Source organism: Conger conger, chromosome 1 (genome assembly GCF_963514075.1).
Source record: "Conger conger chromosome 1, fConCon1.1, whole genome shotgun sequence".
Classification (NCBI taxonomy): Eukaryota; Metazoa; Chordata; class Actinopteri; order Anguilliformes; family Congridae; genus Conger; species Conger conger.
The window spans coordinates 26,134,735-26,155,034 of NC_083760.1; the positions used below are offsets into that span (position 1 = coordinate 26,134,735).

At 42.7% G+C, this 20,300-nt stretch overlaps 2 protein-coding genes across 2 annotated transcripts; one reads left to right on the forward strand and one right to left on the reverse strand.

The window, feature by feature from the left end:
• The first annotated feature begins 6,802 nt into the window (after positions 1-6,802).
• LOC133109713 (Krueppel-like factor 11) lies at positions 6,803-12,142 on the forward strand. Its single transcript, XM_061219225.1, has 4 exons — positions 6,803-7,423; positions 8,862-9,098; positions 9,860-10,559; positions 11,430-12,142. The coding sequence occupies exons 1-4, from the start codon at positions 7,373-7,375 to the stop codon at positions 11,708-11,710; spliced, it is 1,269 nt and encodes a 422-aa protein (XP_061075209.1). The 5' UTR covers positions 6,803-7,372; the 3' UTR covers positions 11,711-12,142.
• A 2,674-nt stretch (positions 12,143-14,816) lies between these two features.
• LOC133140182 (uncharacterized) lies at positions 14,817-20,300 on the reverse strand. The gene is made up of 3 exons (XM_061259822.1): positions 19,272-20,300; positions 18,739-18,794; positions 14,817-18,285 (listed from the first exon to the last, which is right to left on the reverse strand). Exons 1-3 carry the CDS (start codon positions 19,788-19,790, stop codon positions 18,180-18,182), a joined length of 681 nt encoding a protein of 226 aa, XP_061115806.1. The 5' UTR covers positions 19,791-20,300; the 3' UTR covers positions 14,817-18,179.

Here is a 20,300-nt window from a genome sequence, read left to right on the forward strand (position 1 = left end):
AGCTGGAACCAAAAACCAGGACAGTAATCATACAAACATTGGTGTTTGTGTGTGTGAATGCACCAAAAACTGGGGGGAAACAAATTCAAGTAATTTTGGGAATAGTATTCAAAACTGAGACGGCATTGTTTTACTATTACTTTGTTCCCCCCAGTTCCAAAAGAAGACCCAAAAAGAGCACCCAGTTTTCATCCATTTTCCATAATTCTGGGAGTAGGCAGGCTACAGTTTGCTGTGTGTCAGTATAATATATTCTCTTGATTGCCACACCCAGCAGATCCTGATTGGTTGGTGTGGATTGTCAGTCAGGAATATTGCCTTATTGGCAGGCCCAACAGGGTAACCTGTCCATACTCCTGCTTATTGCCATGGTAACCACCTCTAAGGGATGGCGCGCCCTCAGTTTATCCCTGCGGAATAGCCCCTGGCGTGCTGCTCCTCTGTCTGTGTTTCCAAGACAACAACCGGCGAATAAGCTGCTAATGTAGCCTTGTGTCAAGGAAAATGGATTGGTTGTTGATACGCTCAGAGCTTTGGCTCTTACCAATGGCTTGAGTGTCTTTGTGTGAGCATGTGTGTATGTGTGCTAGTGTGTGTATATGTAGTATGTTTTTGGCAGTGTTGAACTTGATGTTCTTATATAGGGTAAGCCTGGCTGATAAGGTAAGATGTGGGGTCTAATGCTGTCAGCCGCATTCATCTAGGAGCACACTCACATACATTACACCTCCTGTGGTATTTTCATCCACTCTCATATCTAACTGAAAAACTTGATCGAGGCTGTCTGGAATCACCTGGAGAGACAGCCAATTCTGCAGAAGCAAGGTCTCCAACATGTTTGGAAGAACCTAAAGTAAAATTGCACTACAGTGTACCTTAAAGAGGTTTTGTTGATGCAATTTTAAAGGCAAAGGGTGGTCACAACAAAAACTGATTTGATTTAGTTAACTGTTTAATGTTCTTTTTAGGAAATGTTCTGATATTTAGAAACCTTTCATTTCATTATTTTGAAAGCAACTTTGCTTTACAGATTTTTTCTTTTTTACATGTGCCTAATAATTTTCCACAGTACTGTACACTATTTACACAGAGATGATGTGAGCGAGGTTAGTTACTGTTTCTCTCTCTCTCTCTCACACACACACACACACACACACACACACACACACATATGCACACACTGCAGTCTGTAAAAGCAGCATACAACCTGGGCACTCGACTAAGCCTGTCCTTGAAGGGTGGTGAAAGTACTTGACATACAGTAAAATTGGATTTAAGAGACTGATATTTCATTATGTGGTTGTTCCTAAAGGAGTAATACGAGACTACCCCTCCTTCGAGAATTATCCCTGAAAGAGTCAAACATAAAACAGCTTATTATGTTTCCAAATCAATTTCCACCTCTGGGAGGAGACGTGCAGTCATATCTGTCAATCAAAATCAGCTGACCTACCCTACTGTGATACAAGAATAAAAAGTGTTTGTGCTGCATGCAAAATACTGTTAAATTGTCATGTCATAAACACAATTTAAGGTCAGATAAACATGTTGAAATGAATCAGCCCTGTTCCTGGAGCGATCCCAGGACATTACACTGAAAAATGGACTTGTAAGCATGCGGTGACAGACCAGGGGAGGGGTCAGCTGGGATCACGTCCAACGCGCTCCGCTTATGTCTGGTCGCCGGTGACAGAAGGCCGCAGGACAAAACAGGAAGCTGCAGTGAAACGGCCAATCATCCACGAGGAGCACTCAGGCCCAAATACCTGAGAAGTACTCTGAGTACTTTCCATCTATTTGCACAGAATGAAGCCGTGGACTGTTATCTCAAGGATCTGTGCAGGCTGTTCTGCCAAAGACCACATGGATACATTCACAACCAAATATCCAGGTCACGATAACAAGCGGATTACTTAGCTTTGTTTTTGAGTTATGGCAAGAAATGTTTTACTCATATGATAGATGGCTCTGTGCTGGGGTACTTGATGGCTGTGTATTAACAGTGGCTCAGCAGAACAGTGGTCATAATCTAGTGCTCATCATAAGTGAGTCTGGTCTGATGACATGTCTGTTTGTTCTGCTCACAGTATTGGAATAGAGCTTCACCTCTGCATTTTTCTGTTTCTTCTATTTGGCTGCTGAGTCAGTCTGTGTTTATTCTCTCTGATACTAGCAGGCCTCTTACACAATGCATGAGCTCCAGGTTCTATTTTTATTTCCGCAAGTCAGAGCACGGCAGTCTCGCTCACATGATGCCAGCAAACGAAAGATTACCGCACATGACCTGAGACAAAACACGCTAATGTTCAGACACACACACTCTCCCCCTCCTTCTCATTTTATCCTCCTGCAGTCCTGCAGATATAATTGTTTGTTTGGAACCAGAATCTTTTAATCGGTTTTACTCTTTGTTTTGCCTTTTAGTTTATAAACGGCCTTTGCACCAGCCAGTTGGCTACTGCAAATTGTTTAGTGCTCACCCGTTAAATATGTTACTCAGGAGCTTTAGGAGATGAAAAACTTAACTTTAAGCTTTTTAATCCCCACCTGAGCTACAGTCATTAGGTTTTAAAGTCAGTAGTTTAGAATTGTTTAAAGTTCTGAATTGACTCAAACAGTACAAAATGCTGAAAGGCTTGGCAGTCTTCCCGTTGTCAGTTACATTGTGTCTTTTAGTGTGTTTTCTCATGATAGTTGGTAAATACTGTACAGTATGTTATAATCAAAATCTGGGACTACATAAACAAGAATGAATTGTTCTCTACTTTCACAGGCACACGTAATTGCTATGATCAAACTCCTGACTAAACCCGGGCCAACCCCAGGCAAACACAGCCAGGGGAGGTCTGCTGCTGAAACATGAGTCAGGATACTGACTGTCCTGTCTTGGGTGAGCTGCCCCTAACCCCCGGCGGCCCTGTGCTCTCATCCAAACTGCTCCCTGTACTGGCTGCCTTGGGCAATTCCAGGTTGTGTGATTCACTGAAAACCAGGCCTTTCTGGCTTTCCTTCAGGAGTATATTCAGATGTGTGTGTGTGTGTGTGTGTGTATTTCTTGTATTAGTCCGTTTGTGAGAGTGTATGTGCCTGTGCGTGTGTGTGTATTCTACATTTTTACCTTAGCCGTATTATCTCCCAATTCCAAATGTGTGTTTGTGTTCAGTGCAGCATTTGTGAGTGCAAAGACAAACAAGTAACCTCCTCCAGTAACCAGTAAAGCCAGCACTGATCTTACTGCAAATATTACTGTAGATCTTACTGAAAGACCCACCTTACCAGAGAGCAGCACGTAATGTAGCAGCAATTGGCATTCCAGGGGTTTTCCATCTTACAATATGGGTCAGATTCTCAAAGGGAAGTATGACATGTTTCATACAAATCTCCCCTTGCTATTCACTTTCAACCTTTGGAAGTTCCGTCCGGTGAAATTCCTTCCTACCTAGGTCACACTATGGCCATTTGCTGTGTCTGTGTAGACTGTGTGTCTGTGGGTGTATGTGTTTAAGATGTTTAAGCTGTGTGTGTGTGTGTGTGTGTGTGTGTGTGTGTGCATGTTAACATGAGCGTGCTTGGTAATATGGGATATTTTAACCAGTTTTTAATAGAACAGCTATATGGACAGTCTCCCTTGTACCCTCTTGAGACAAATGGCTTTGTTATGCCAAATAAAACCTTACGCAACAAAACTTGGCCCATAAATGAAAAAAAAAAAATTACACTTCGGCACAGCCCAGGCGGGGGATCGAACCGGCAACCCTCCGACGAGCAGTAAGAGCAGTCGTCTGGCAGTTGTACGGTTACCGGTTCTATTCCCGCCCTGGGTGTGTCGAAGTGTCCCTGAGCAAGACAACTTACCCCCAAATGCTCCTGACGAGCTGGTTGGTGCCTTGCATGGCAGCCAATCACCATTGGTGTGCGAGGGTGTGTATGGACAGGTGAATAAGAAGCATCAATTGTACAGCCCTTTGGACAAAGGCGCTATACAAATGCCAACCATTTACCATTTACACCCGGAGTCATGCTGTGATCTCCGCTGTTGATGATGGAAAGTAGAAAAACACGCACTCTCCTGAAAAACCCATGATGTTGCCTGCTGCATAATTTCACACAGCAACTCACAAGCAAAGCCTGCACAGTATGGGTTCATTCTAATCTCTTAGTTTATGAGTCCTTGTGTGACACAGAAAAGAATCGAGGTCTGCCCGTCCAGTACATTCCAATCCATAAAATGCTCCTTGGAAGAAAGAGGAGACTCCAGGAGAAGGCTTTAGTGAGGACAAGAATAATAATGTGTTATTTAGCTGAGGCTTTCATCTGAAATGACTTGCAGTTGATTTGACTAAGCAGGGGACCATCCCCCCTGGGGCGATGCAGGATTATTTGCAATTTTTGCCAACCCCTGTTCATGGCATTGTTGGTGGAATCGGTGTTATTTTTTGCTATTCACCTATGGGTGTTTCATGTTCTGACTCCGTATCCGTCCATTATATTTGTTCATATCAGTGTTTTCCTCAGGTGAGAAATATGCCGCTCAAGTAGCCTACGGCCCAAGATGCACTGCTATAGGCTCATATATACACAGCTCTCGTTTAACAAAGCCCATCTTCACTTAGCAAGTTAGTAACCACCTCCATAGTACCGGTTAAGCCCGATAACGATGGGTTGGTTTTGTAAAGCCAGGTTACGCAGAGAAACCCTGAGTATGTTAAACTCTCTTTGTAGAATTCCCCCTGAGCTTGCATCAACTGATAACACAAATGAACATACAACAGGCACAACATGAACAGATGCAACAACTGACAAACTAGATAAAATTCCAAAAACTTGCTCAATCATTCTTACATGAATGTTCTGTTTATCATGTATAGTCATTTCAAGGTGGTGTCCTGTTTCTACAAAACAAAGGCTGTGGAAGGAGTGTGTTGCCGCCTGCCTGTTCCAAGAAATTATAAACAGGCGATATCAAGTGTATGGCTGGCCATCTACAAAGATCTAGATATCAGTGCTGTGCAATATAAACAAAAGATATCAATGCTGTGGCCACTGATGAGGAGATATCAGTATTCCAGGTGGTCATTTATAAACAGGGGATACAAGCACTGTGGCCATTTAACAGAAAATATTAGTGCGGTAATGGTTCATAAACAGGAGATATCAGCACTATGGCTGGAACCCCTCCCCCTTACGCTGAACAGAGTAAGCATTTGTCTCTAAGTCAGACATATTCCCCCTCACTCCCTGCTGTTGCTCAGAGGTAGAAAAACAGCCTTGGTCGATATATATACTCCCACCAGGGCCGCTCCCACTCCCCACCTCCCATGACCTCTTCTGGAGAGACTCCCAGTCAGTGCTGGCAGCGAGGGGTGTATGTAGTAACCTCTCCTCCAGTTTCCCTGCCAGGGTTCATTCAGTTTGTTCCACTAACACACTCTCCCCTCCCTCCCGCAGCCCGAGCTGAACTCTACAGCCAACTCTCACTCCCAGTCATGGCCACCTGCACCAACAGTTCCTCCAAACTCCTGCACATACATTGGTGCTTTCCATGTAGTCTTATTCTTTCAAATAGAAAATAGAATTGCGTCTACAGTTTATGTCACTTAACAAAAATACATACATGACATTACAGGAAATTTAAAAAGTTTAAAAGGTAGCAAAATAACACAACACACAATTCTCTACGAGTTAATGTTTACAAAAGTAACTGTAAGTCAGGTCATATTTGTTTTTCGATGTTAAGTTCAACGCATCTTAGCAAGCTTTGGAGCTCAAAAGGGTTTTTTACATCCAGCGCTCCCAAAACAGACAGTATGACAGTGGCCAAAGCCACTGTGTCCGTAGAGTGACAGTTTCTCCCATCAGATCTCATGGCATTACACATTGTATTGTGGTGCTTGTCATCCGTAAGGGCTATCTGGATGTGTGATACAAAAAAAAAACATGCTTTGTGGAATTTTGTTTTTGTCTGGTGAAAACACGGGCATCCTTTTTTAAAGTTTGTGCGCAACAAAGAGATGAAACTGCTATCCCTGTTTTTCTCAGGCTCACCTCAAAGTTCCTTGAAGGATGGCTGTTTACAACTCTGTGGAAGGGAGTCATTGGGTTCAAAGCCAAATGGGGGGAGGGGATGCGAGGCAGTCGACAAGTGGCTGCTCCCTGTCTCCCAACACTTGATTTACATGTAATGGGAGAACAAGCCCTTTGTATCATGTTAGGCTTTCCCAGTGTTGCTGCTGCCATAATCACATTTAGTGTGTTTACATTTCCACCAGCTGGTCAAAAGAATAAATATAGATATTTTTCTGAGCACAAACATGGTTCATTCCTCTTCCTCTATCTGCTTGATAGAGGTGTGTAATATTTTAATGCTGAGATGTAATGAGCCTGTGTATGGGGGAGGGGTATCTACTTCAAGCATATAGCCAGAGAAGGAGAATCAAGTGTTGGGATTGTTTTTCATTGCGACATAGGGCTATAGTGGATAATATATTCAATCTATAAGCATTTCATATAGGATTTTCTAAAATAATATGATGGAGCTGATGAAACAACCTAGTGTGGTGCTTCTGGACATTCGGTTTAATTAACTGTTATTTAATTGTATTTATACTGTTGATTAACAAAAGCATGTTGACTATTTAATGCAGCGCTACTCAACTACTCGTCCTGCAGGCCGCAGCGTCTGCAGGTATTCGCTGCACCACCTCATTTCACTCATTATTGTACCTGCTTGGTTCAGATAATAAGCTAATTAGTGAAATCACGTGCTGTAGTGCACGGTTGAAGCAAATACCTGCAGATGCTGCGGCCCACAGGACGTGGAGTTGGGTGGCGCTGATTTAAAGCGTACTGAGCTGGGGGGAAAAAAGCTTTCTATAACGCTTTTGTATATTTCTGCATGTGTTGCAAACTCGTTACAAGCTGTATTATTCTGTTGCATATCATTATTCATAGGTGCGCTTTACCCGTAATCAGACGTAGGCTCACTATTTCGCCAGTTCACTGCCGCGACCTTTCCCCCAGTTTTCATGCCAGCAGTTCAACGGGTTTATTCCAACACCGCTGACTCCCCCGATACGCCCTCCAACAGCCACGCACCCTGTTTCCTCCAATAGCTCTGCGATCACGCACTGATCACGCGGTTTCTTCCATGTCATTGGGCGACGTTCCATCCACGGTCGTTTTTCATTGGTAGCATGTTGCCACCCGCCAGTCTACTCCGAATTTTGTTTTCCTTTTTTTTTCTTTGCACAGCTGAGGTTTGACTCTGTTGGCAAGAGCGAATTTAAATCCATGCTCAGTGTGTACAGAGTGGCTGCGTTGTTGCCGTCTTTGTTCCATTGTTTCCAGATAGATTGAGAGACTGTTTTTCCAAATGCAGACTGTTGCAACGCTTCAGAATTCACAGATCGGAGCTTTACCTTGGGTAAGAACATTTTGAAACATTGTAATTATGTGTATTGTGTACGTCGTTATCGAGGTAACGTTTCAATTGTATGGATATGTATACATGTTATGGTCAATAAGCCATGTAGCAAGCTGCCTAGCTATCGTTTTGCATAACGCATTGTAGTTTTTGGGTGATCAGAAATTGTCTTTCCAGCTGAGTTTTCAGCTAATAATATTTTCACTGGCCAGCAGAATTAGAATGGCTAATGGCAGAACGCTGGATGGCTGTGTTTAGCTCGCTAACCTAAGCTAGCTATTATATTGACTGCTTGACAACATCAGTCTTTAATGATTATGTTAGACAGCGTGCCAGTGTTTAGTATAGCCCCCTAGCAAATTAAGCAAGTTGGCACACACAGTAATGGTTGGAATCGGTCGTTTAGTCTAGCTGGCTAGGCAGCTAGATTTGGGGTTATGTTAGGATAACGGTATTGTCTGTGCCAATTCGTGTATAGCGCAGGATGCATGTAGCACGCTTACTAGCTGAGCTGCTAAGTTAGATAATGTTATTTGATTGCTAGCCTGCTAATTAACCACGACTGTTACCACATGCTGCCCAGCTAACTAGCAACTCTGCTCTTAAAGCGGTTGTTTTAGATTAAATAAAACAATTACCAATTGTGAATGTATTAAAATGAGTATGTTAGAAACAAATTCTCTACCCAGTAAGTTCGTGTTCGCTAACAAATAGGGTTTGTAATAAATCATTATATTACGTTAGACCTGTTGGCTGAGAACCACGAATGTTTGCGCGGTAGTAGTTATCAATAAGATGCTGTCTCACTGTTGACGTCTGAACAAAGACAGACGGATATGCGTAACCGTGTGCTGTTAGTAACATCGGACTTCACCGTACTTTTGGAGAACAGCTAAAAGCATATCATTAATTTTACCTGCAGAGATGTGGCGAACGTTAGTTCTTAAACTTCCTGGTGCATTTTGGTCTGAGTATGGATGTCCCACTGGGCTGTTTGTGAGGGACGTCACTGTTTGTTCTATATTTGGCCGTGGGTGGTTCCCTTGTTCGCAGTTGACAGCTATGCGAGACATGGGTGTAACCGCATAGCGGCTGTTCCGTGGCCGCATTTACCCAGTGTAGTGCCAGGAAAGCTTGAGCACATTTCGCTGTTTGGTAACCGAATTAGCAATACACCACGAGCTACCTAGCATCTCCACTTTATATTTTGTTTATATTGATTTCATTTTGATTTAATTGATTGAATTGTTTAGAAAATGTCCTCGTTTTGATTTGAATAGCGCTCCTGGGCAAAAATGACTATGAAACGCGTAAACACAAATTAACCCTTAACACTACCATTCCGACAATTAGCTAATTATCAGAGATACTATTTAGTTTTTCAGTTCATCAGTTGTGTGAAGTTGGCGCCATAATGTGGTGTTTCCCTCTCTCCCAGTCAGAGCTGACGGACTCCTGCGGGTTGATCATGCACAGGAAGAGGCGGGGCAGTGCGCAATCTTGCCGAAGCCTTCAGGAGCACAATGACCTGGAGGCGGCAGAGGCCCTGGTGTGCATGAGTGCCTGGGGTCATAGGTCGCAGCGGCCCCTCACCCCCACCTCCGACTCCTGCGACTCCCTCCCTCAGCCTGACCCTGCTGAACCCCTCAAGGACTTTGTCTCCTTCTCCTCCTTGGTAAGAACCCCCCACCCAACACCACCAGCTCAGTGGATAGAGCTGATGTTTGATCTGTAAACAGTGTTGGTCTGAGCTGAACAGGTAAAGCCACTGGCAAGGCCCCACAGTGCTTTATCAAGCGTTCATCTGTTTGCAGTAAAAACGCTCAGGGTTTATGGCGGACAGGGTTAGATAACAGAAAGTTCCCGGCACTCGCCACTTTGCCTCCAGCAGTACACTATCTGCTCTGGAACAGCCTTCTGGCTCTGTGAACCGAGTAGCCCCCAGTCAGCTGCCCTTGCTGCCACTTGCAGGTGTGTTATCTGCTGTAAATGTTAGAAAAAAAAAACAAAGGAACTTGAGATAGGGTTGAAGGAACATGACATTAAGGCTGATGTAGGTTTTATCTTGAGTTGCCCTAGTCGGCATGGTGACTGACCATATGTGCTTGTTTTCACTAAGCCTGGTTGGCATGGTGACTGACATTGTGCACTCCCCATATTAATCTCATATGTCAGGCTCATGACCTCATGAGAGTACTGTGAGCCTGACCAGGTTCACACTCTGATGTGAGAGGTCTACCCCATTTCCAGGGATGTTCCAACATCCCCTTTCAGATACTATAGACATGGCTTCTATTTCCATACTGCCCTGGTTGTTATGACAACTGAGGCATGAGTGCTTTTGTAGTCCTAGTTGGTGTGGGGATTGTCAGTGTGGTCTTTGTTGTAGTCCAGACTGGCTTGGAGATTGACCAATGTGTTCTCTCACTCTTCCAGTGTATGACACCGCCTCACAGCCCCAGCTCAGCAGAGACCTCCCCCCTCGCCACCTCCGGCCCCCAGAGCAAGGCACCGCCTCACAGCTGCAAGGGACTCCAGCCCACCCCCTCCCCCCCGCTCGCCGTCCACAGACCGCCCGACGCCCCGCCCTGCCGCGCCATGGCGACCAGCGTCATCCGCCACACGGCCGACAGCTCCCCCTGCCACCACATTCCAACCGTCGCCCGGCCCTGCAACAGCCTCGCGGCCCCTCCCCCGAAAGCACAGGACAACGTCCCGCCCACCCCCCTGTCCCCGCCCCCACCCCCCATAGCCAGCCATCCAATCTTCTGCCAGGTCGTCCCCATGGCAGGCCAACCGGGCGTCATCTCGGCGTTCGTACAAACGCCACTCCAGACTCCGGCGCACAGCATGAAGCCCCTCCTGCCGCAGCCCTTCCTGATGGGCTCCCCGGTGATGCTGGTGGTGCCCCCCTCGTCCGTGTCCCCGGCCCCTCAGTGCACACAGACTGTCGTGACCCTGGGCAGCTCGAAGCTGCTGCCCCTGGCCCCCGCCCCCGTCTACCTGCCCTCGGGACAGAGCAGCGGCGTGCACCTGGACTTCTCCCGCCGGCGCAACTACGTCTGCAACTTCCCCGCCTGCAGGAAGACCTACTTCAAGAGCTCGCATCTCAAAGCACACCTCAGGACACACACGGGTAGGTCTCATTATGAAAAAACTTACTGCAAGCCTTTTTCTGGAGGATGTGTAACGCTTGAACTGAAACTTTTGTTTTCTTGTGTTGAATGCTTTGAAAAGAACAGTCTTAAGCCCCTTTCACACATGGAACCGACAACACTGCCAGGTTCAGTTATTTGGGTTAGGTAGTGGTTTTCCCTTTTCACGCATACACAGCTCCTATGTGGAAAAACACACAACATGACTGTTCCAGATTGACTGCCCTTTGAACCAGTGTAGGACAAACATTAATGTTATGGTTAGTTCCACGGAGATAGATGCCAGGGGGGGGCATGACCTCCCCCCCCATCTTTATGAAACCATTCAATGGTAATGTTAGTGTCCCCTTCAAAAAATCCTAATAAAATCCAGAGCCAATTTTCCATGTAAGACTTTCTGCGAATTTGTCTTTAAAACAGCCAGATATTTGTTTGAATAATAGTTTTTGATGCAAATCCCGCCAACACAACACATTTCACAAATTACAGTTTTATGGGAATTTTCACTGCTTTTGTTCACGCTAGAGCCATTGCGGAAGATTTCACTATATCTTCTGTCCTGCAAATTGGAAGAAAGACTCTGGTTCCTGTTCTCACAAGACAGACACAGAAAATGTGTGGACCCAAGTATGGGTTAAGAGGCATGTGTAAAAGGGGCTGCAGTAGGTATAGTTTGAGAAAGAAATTGGCAATATGAGAAAGTCGCGCAGCTAAATGAGCGCGGCATGATTTTCTTGAGGTGAATGAAGTGAGGGCTGAGCAGGGATTGAACAGCTACTGTTTACACCTGCTGTGGCTAAGTGGTGCCCGTGTAGGAACGGTATGTGACTGGAGCTGTCTCTGTCCCTCAGGTGAGAAGCCCTTCAGCTGCAGCTGGGACGGGTGCGATAAGAAGTTTGCGCGTTCGGACGAGCTGTCCCGCCACCGCCGCACGCACACGGGCGAGAAGAAGTTTGTGTGCCCGGTGTGCGACAGACGCTTCATGCGCAGCGACCACCTGACCAAGCACGCCCGCCGTCACATGTCCACCAAGAAGATCCCCACCTGGCAGACCGAGGTTCGCAACCTCAACAAGATGGCCGCCGTCAAAACGCCAGCACCCGTCAGCATTCTTTTACCTGCCTCAAACTAGTCCCACTACCTTCAACGGGACTCCTCTCACTCAAAAACAAACCTCGGACAAAGGCTATAACACATTTGGGGGGGGGGGAACCACACATGCACTGGACTTGAATATTTCTTTTATGCTCATTTGTACTTTTTGAAAAGGACTTTTTTTGTTTACTATCATGTTTTACAAAATTGTAATGTATGCACTCTTTGCCAAAGCTTTTGAAGTTTGTCAGTTAAGGTCTGTTTTTTCTGTATGTTTATATATTTGTACATATCAATATCTGTTTGAATGTATTGTGTATCCTAAATGGCATTTATTGACAGAATGAAAATGTTATTGATATATGGGAAATACTTAAGTGAACAGTAATCTATACACTGTGATGATAATGTACCATTTCACTGAGTATTATTTAATAAATATTTGTAATAAAAATAGCATGGCATTTTTCATCACTCTCCTAGCCCAAGTTATTTGAATCAACTTTCACAACAGAACCCCACTCACATGGGTCTGCTTTCAAACTCATTTGGGGGAGGGCAGGTTCCCAGCTCCTGGTTTCCCAGACTACCAGTGTCCTCAAATGTAGGGTTAAGTGAAAAATGAATGTGAAAGTTTGCGATTAAAAGAGGCAAAAATAATAATCAAGGAGGGAATATTTAAATGTACATGAATTATTGCAGAATTGGGGAAATAAAAACGAGCCTATGACAAAACTGTTTCGCTGGTCTGGTCTTTGCGCGTCATTTAAGATAAAGGTCTTCCTTCTAAATTTGCAGAATCGCTGCTGGTCACACCAAACGTGCTGTGCTCAGGAGTTTTACTTCCTCTCAGTAGCTTTTGGTAAACAAAAAAGAAAAGAAACTGCACGCTTGGAGGGCCATAAGAAACCATAAGAGAGTGGGCGGAGGTAGAGCAGCGCAATTACAGACATCCGACCCTTGCGAAAACTATGGTGCTGTGCAATATGACTTTGCGGTTTTCGCTTCCTTAATTCGCGTTTCTCCGTAAATTCGCGTCTGGATAATGCCCATTTCTACACTGCTACCCTTTGGTGCTGATTTCCGGGAGAATTATGCCCGCACGCGGGTATCAGGGAACAGATGCTGCATTCTGGGAGACTCCAGGACAAGTCTCCCCACAAGAGTGTTATAGGACAGGTGGGATGTATTTTGGAGCATTTCCAGAATTTGAGCGTTTGGGAGACTTAAAAACACCAGGGAATGTTTTTAAGGAGGTTTTTAAAAGTAAAAAAACCACGTTACCCGCTGAAATGATCGGCGGTAGCCAATTTACAAAATCACATCAGACCACAACACATCTTACGATTTAGATCCGGTCCCTTCGTGTCAAGCCAATGGATACATAATCACAATACGTTTCATAAATGATGTAACGATTTCACACTGTCCCAGTTTACGGCGATTGTTTTACATTTCTCCACAGTACTGTTTTTTTCGATAAAGTCTCAGGTGTTTACAGTCTCGCGGCACTTATTTCCCATATCCCTCTGACACCCAGTAACAACGCTTTCCCAATCATATTGTAGAAAGGCGGAGCCATAAAGGGGTGTGACCAATCAGGTCTCTTGTTGGATACCCGCCCATTGCCTTACTGACCGACATACAGAGGACGAAAAAAATGCCTGGTGATTACACAGATTGCGCTCTTGTACGCAGCGCGACAGCACCACGGAGTGGTATATGGATGGAAGCGCCACCACAAAATTATACTTCACAGAAGAATGTTTAAACGTGTTTATTTTTGTGCCATACGCATAACACACATAATCAATAATATATTGTTTCCTGCTATTATGATTCAAATACAGTAAATATAATAACTTTTATCTTCAACGGACAAAGGTACAAAACAATAGTAGGCTACAGAAAATTATAACAGATACATTCAGTATACCTACATACTCTTGCAGAAATGTAGGCCTTACATATTAATTGCTTTGTAGCCGCAGGTTATGGGGTGAAGTAATTAGCTACGTCAATTACGTAGTTTGCATATAAGGCAGCCAGAAACCGGCAATGTTTGGGTCCTTGCAACACATCTGGTGAATGTGTTGTGCGTGGAGAGTTGGTTTGTTTTATTTTAAATGTCAATTATTTGCACTGATCCCGTACTGTTACCTGTTGGATGTATGTAGAATTAATTCAGGTAATTTGGGACATCGGGTAATTTGGGACACCTTAAGTATTTTCAGTTTTTCTCCTAATTGTCAGTCAGCATTTTGGAATGGCAGGAGACAGGGTACAATATGTACAGGGACATAGCATTTGGACCTGTTAGTAGTTAAGATGATAAAAATATCATGCATGATACAGCATGTCTTATTATGATGTATATCAAAGTATGGCGTACTAATGCAAAGTTCACATGTAAGGTAATTTGGGACACATGGTTTCAGGTAATTTGGGGCATTAAAAAAGTACTTTGCACAAAGAAAAATAACATAATATGACTGAAATTTGAGTGCTTGTAAATAAATGTCACTCTAATTTTGTGTGTAACATGCTTTTTACCAGAGCCAGAGCAATGGCAGTGGTAGAAGGAGTTTTGGTTTTGAAATGTGATGCTCTACACATTAATTTTTCGGAAATTATTTTTGATGTTGTGTGTGCATATGTGTGAGTGTGTGAGAGAGTTTTCTTAATAAAATGAGCCCATTGCAAGGTATGGGGCAATTTAAGAATGATTTGCATGTTTTTAAGGATTTCCTGAGTATGGGAATTTGGAAATGTCTGATGCTTGAAGAATGCTCTATAAGTTAAGTGAAGTATATTGTGTGATATATATGACATGATATGATGATATGAGCTCATGCTTTTTTCTTCTTGAACTCAATACTGGCTTCTCATTGTGTACAGGTTACAGATTATTGATCTCAAACTAGCATACATTTAGTAAAAGTTGGGCCACACAAGCTTCCACAACGTATTAGACTATTGTTGCTGTTGTTGTTAACAATTAAAATGATTATACATTTAATTGGAAAGCATGTTACATGGAAATAGAAAAATGCAAATAGCAGCAAAAACAATAGAGCAACAAATGGAAAGACACAAAAATGATTTAATAGATTAACTATGAATAAAGAAAATAATTGCTTAGATAAAAATTTGACAGTAACAAACCACTAGTTTGTCCTAGTTAATTTACCAAAATGAACTTAAAACTTAAATATTCCTACAAGCTATTTGATTCTAAATAGATTTTTGTCGGGAACAGTGGTACAACATGATCTGAGCACCCATTTGTTCAAATATGTAAGCCACTACCTCATTTTTTTAATAGTACCCTTAGGATGGAAATAGCACAATTTAAAATTGTTCAGTTTGCAGGAACCATGTCTCAATATTATTTTTACATATATATTTTAGGTTTATAACATCTGGAGAGATGTTAAGGAAGATTTACCCAGACCCAGTATCAGCCCTTAATCTCCCAGAATTACATGCACCAAACTTTAACATGGGTTAATATGCCAAGGTCTTAACTTTTCGTTAAAAATTTTCATCACATTAAACATTAAACTTAGTGTTACTGGGAACTCTGTGCCCAAGTTATTGCTGTTGTTGCTTCTGTTATCGCATATCTTGTATTTAATACAGTGCAGTCTGTAAGTATTTAGATATTGTCACATTTTTTGTTGTTTTCGCTCTGTACCCCAGCAAACAAACAATAGTTATTCCTTATTAGAAATGAGACCTGGCAATTATGGGACTGTAATGTAATGCATTAACACCTTTTTACAGAATAATATAGGATTTAATGGTAGCGAGTGTACAGTGCAGTTTGTATGTATTTGGACTGTGACCCCTCAATTTTAGGGGATCAAAAGTAATTGGACAAACAAACACAAACTGAAATAAGTCATCATATTTAATAATCCTTTGCAATCAATCACTGCCTGAAGTCTATGACCCATAGACATCACCAGATGCTGTGTATCTTCCCTGGTGATGCTCTGCCAGGCCTGTACTGCAGCCCTCTTCAGCTCCTGCTTGTTCTGGTGGCGATTTGGCTTCAGTCTGGTCTTCAACAAGCAAAATGCATGCTCAGAACATTTCACTTTGGCTGTATGTTTTGGATCAGTCTTACACTGCATGATGAAGGATCGTCCAATCAGTTTTGATGCATGGATTGCTTTGTTTGGATCTGAGCAGACAAGATGTTTCTGGAAACTTCAGCATTCATCCTGCTGCTGTCATCAGCAGTGACATAATCAACGAACACAAGAGAGCCAGTTCCAGTGGCAGCCATACATGCCAAAGCCATAACACTACCTCCATCATGTTTGACAGATGAGGCGGTACGCTTTGGATCATGAGCTGTTCCTTTTTTTGCACACACTTTCCCATTTCCATCACTCTCGTGCTGATTCATCTTTGTCTCATCTATCCAGAACTCTAAAGGTTTTTAAATGTAGGTTTTTCCAAACTGTAATCTGGCCATTCTATACTTGAGGCTTGCCACGGGTTTGTATCTTGTGGTGAACTCTTTGAGGTTATGCTAGTGTAGTCTTCTCCTGATGGTCATCTTTGACACATCTACACCTACATCCTGGAGTTCTTGATCAATTGAACAGTTACAAAGGGATTTTTCTTCAGCATTCAAATGATTCTTCTGTCATCCACTATACTGGTCTTCTGTGGTCTACCAGGTTGTGTGTAACTGTTGAGCTCACCAGTGTGTTCTTGCTTCTTAACAATGTACCAAACTGTTTCTTTTGACACACATATTTTTTTGGCTATGTCTCGGAATTATTTATTTTGATCTTTCAGCCTAATGATGGCCTGCTTTACTAGCATTGACACCTCTTTGGTCCTCATGTCGAGAGACAACAACAACAGACTCCAAATGGCACTCCGAGAATCAACTCTAGACCTTGTACTATCTCTTTAATGCATGAACTAACAATTAAAATAGACAACACACCTGTCCAAGAAACATTTGATCAGCCAATTGACTAATACTTTTAGACTGCACTGTACACTTGCTACAATAAAATCCAATATTATTCTGTAAAAAGCTGGTAAAGCTTCACATTACAGTCCCATAATTACCAGACAACAACCAGGTTTCAGTTCCCATAAGGAATAAATACAAAAATGTAGATGATGAGTAAAGTTATGATAATACATCATAATGATAATCCTGGTAATGAAAGTACAATGAGTACTATATAAAGTACTATATAAAGTATGATATAGTTTCTGGAAAATACAAAACAAGAATGGTAAATGAATAGTGATAAGGAACAACCACAACTGTCCACGTGGTGGCAGTGTGGAGTGGGGATGGAATTGGTCTGCACGAGCTGTAAGCAAACTGGCAGCAATGGGAGTACTGAGCCATTCTGCTGCTGCAAATTCCTCTAACAGGAAGGGGGCGCAGAGTGGAGCAATTGTGGGCAGGAAACAGACCTCAAATATACATTCCAACATACCTTCCCCAACCAGGCAAGAAAAACATTCCATCTGTACCCTTAAATGTACCCAACATTTGTCTGTAACAAATAAGGAAAATCTCCTCTGAATTCAGCATATGGAATATATTTCTCCTGAAGCCTTGTACACATTTCCAGCTTCGTAAGAGCAGGCAGAAGTAGTGTCTTATACAGATGTATTATTTATACGTAACCCAACAAAAATATTTTATTTATTTACATTTTCTGAGGTAACATTTGTGGTTCTATTTTACAAAATATATTTGGTTCAAAAAGAAGAACTGAAACTGTCATAAAAATAAAAAAATAATGGCAAGGCTGTTGTTTGCCCCCCAGCAAACAGAAATAACTATTAACATCAACTCTATATGAAAATAAGTAAACATTTACCAGATTAACTTGCGGAAGGGTGACTAGCTCTTGTTAAATATTCCCCCAAGAGTAGCCTAGTCACATTACCATAGCAACGCAGATAGAAAACAGCTTTGTGCCTGTGTTGGTACTTACAGGTGAGTCACAGTAACCAGTGGCAACTGGAACTTTCAGAGTTGCCAGACCTCCACTGACCTGTGACAACGTAGTGCCCTGCACACAAAGCCAACAGCCCAGCTGTGCTCCAGAACTGAAAACTATTTTCATCTGAATATTTCATAATGTGTTTACAGAGGCATAATTAGCTACTTACACAACATTGCCATTTTAATTTACCTGGTAACTTATGTAACTAGGCTATATAATATATTCGTATGTGTGCTTGTTGTGTGCATGCAATCATGAGCACACAAATCTTTAAGCTTTGCAGTTGATCATGATACTCACATATTTCGTTCATTCAAAATGAATAATAAAACGTGTTCACATAAGCTATTGGACAATGCTCGTTTTAGGCACGTGCGCAATGCAGTTTTAAATAATTATATAGTTTAGCCAATAATTATTTCTTCCACAGTACCACTACTCTCCACACGTAGTAATTTCAGCCAGTCCTTAGAAAGTAAAATACAACTGGAGATTGTGAGAGATTTCTCAACTGAATTCCCTTTCGATTGTTTCCATCAAATCCTCTTCGGATCCGTTATACAGGATGACGGGCAGGGTAAGTCCATCAGGCGCGTCACAACAACCGGGGACACTGCGAGCAGAATGAGACAGAGAAACATATTCAAAATCAGTTTATTTGTTGTAATTCTTCCACTGAGGTTTCCTCTTTCTCTCTCCATTGTAATGTATTGTAACATTTGGTGGAACTTTTCAAACAAGTATCTTCCATGAACTGAATGTTCTGTTGAATAAACTTATGTTAATATACAAACCTCATTCAATATAAACACATTAGATATTAGAAAATAACAATGAATTTCGAGGCTATTACGTAAAACTCGTTTTTTGTTTTATTTTAGTCTTTTTTAGAGTTATATTGCCTAAGGTAATATTCTAATGTATTTTAAAATTACTTCTCAGTTCATTGTCTGGCATGTTTGGCTCCGTGTTTAAATATAGATAAGGGTAATTCGATATTATCCAAACAGCAGTCTTGTCACTGAGCCGTAGACAAAGTATGAATAATTAAATGACCAATACTCACAGGGCTGTCTCCTCAGCAAGATCCTGGTCCTCAGATTTGCGAAGTGCCGGTGGGTCCTGGAAACCAGTTGTAGCCTAATTATTCCACATAGCATATCCTTATTGAAATAATTACGTGCAGAAGCAGGCTATCCGATGTTAGCCGGGAGCCTAATCAGGCTACTTAACTTTATCTTGCGAAGAATGTAGTTAGGGTGAATGGGTCCAAAATAGCATTATAGGCTTTAATCTATTGTTGAATAGCAGAGTACTTTAGGGTTTTGTGTTGGGACAGTTAAGTCAAATCGTAGCCTCTTGAACACATAGCCTACATATTAGGCTCCTGCTACAGGGGCACTTCAACAGTCAACCAAAAAATGCCTCTCAAGTTTCCACGGATGAAAGGATGGAAAACACTTTTTTATGTTACATAACTGTATGCCGATCACTCGCGTTGTAGCAGTAACTATGCATCCTATATAGCCATCATTGCGCACTCTGCGACTTAGATTGCATAGCCTACTGAAAATGCCATTTGCCAGGAGCATACCTTACCTGAAACGTTCTGCTGTGGCTTTTGGGGTCATACTGTGTATTTTTCCACGGCTGGGTGATGGTAGTTAGTTCCTTGTCGCTGGCTCTTACAGAACCAGTGTTACTAGAGTGGTGAGTCCTTCCAGGCGGTTCCGAGCTGTGAAACCGATGAGTAGATGTGAGATCGCCACCACACGCTCTGCTGGTGTTACAAAATCCATACGTTTCACTCCTCTCAAAAGACTTCTTCAGTGAGCCCTTTTTGGAATTAAACCGCCTGGTTTCATACTCAGCCATCACTCGATCCAGTTCTACCTCAATATCGTCGTCATCCGCTGAAAATTCGGAGTCGTTTCCTTCACTGTGGCAGTCAGGTCGCGCTCCGCTCCAGGACCGATTGAAGTCGGCCAGTTTCTGAATTTTGAAAGGCTTGAATAAGCCACCGTCTTTCTGATCGCCGTCCTTCTCTGTTTCATACACGTTTACTTCTGTTACAGACGCAGGTGCAACCTTCTTTCCCCTACTACCACCGCTGCCCATGCTGTCTGCGGTAGTACTCTATTCAGGGCACACTAAAATATAAGTAAATGTCACATTTCTGAAAAAAGAAAGGTCTGAAATACTGTCAAATTCCCAAGTTGCCCATACTGACTGCCAGACATCCGGTTGGAGAAGTTAAAATGTAACTTATTTCCAATCACACTGACGTTAGAGCGACTGTCCAGGCACAAGACGGGATAAAGACTCTGTAAAAAGTCTGTAAAAGTTTAACGCATAGTAGACAACAATAGCCCTTCACCGCTGCACGATTTAAAAACTCGAAAATCCCCACGGTCTTTCAGAAAGCCGTGAGAAGTAGAGAGAGAAAGAAACAACTTCTTACTAATTCTTATTATAGCGTTCTTATAAACACATTTCCTCCCCCATAATCAGTGATGGTTCTGAAACTATTTAAATAATAGGTAGGCTACTGGTATAAAATGTCAATGTAACCTAGCTGAAGATGTTCCAGGACGGTCGGACGGACGGTAGAGTGCATCTGCTGCGAGC

Excerpts from the sequence above, each read along its gene's own strand:
- LOC133109713 (XM_061219225.1), top strand. The coding sequence starts at position 7,373 with ATGCAGACTGTTGCAACGCTTCAGAATTCACAGATCGGAGCTTTACCT. Across the intron at positions 9,099-9,859 it reads TTGTCTCCTTCTCCTCCTTG|TGTATGACACCGCCTCACAG; the intron begins GTAAGAACCCCC and ends TCACTCTTCCAG. Across the intron at positions 10,560-11,429 it reads ACACCTCAGGACACACACGG|GTGAGAAGCCCTTCAGCTGC; the intron begins GTAGGTCTCATT and ends TCTGTCCCTCAG.
- LOC133140182 (XM_061259822.1), bottom strand. The coding sequence starts at position 19,790 with ATGGGCAGCGGTGGTAGTAGGGGAAAGAAGGTTGCACCTGCGTCTGTA. Across the intron at positions 18,795-19,271 it reads GCCACAGCAGAACGTTTCAG|GACCCACCGGCACTTCGCAA; the intron begins GTAAGGTATGCT and ends ACTGGTTTCCAG. Across the intron at positions 18,286-18,738 it reads CTTGCTGAGGAGACAGCCCT|TGTCCCCGGTTGTTGTGACG; the intron begins GTGAGTATTGGT and ends TTCTGCTCGCAG.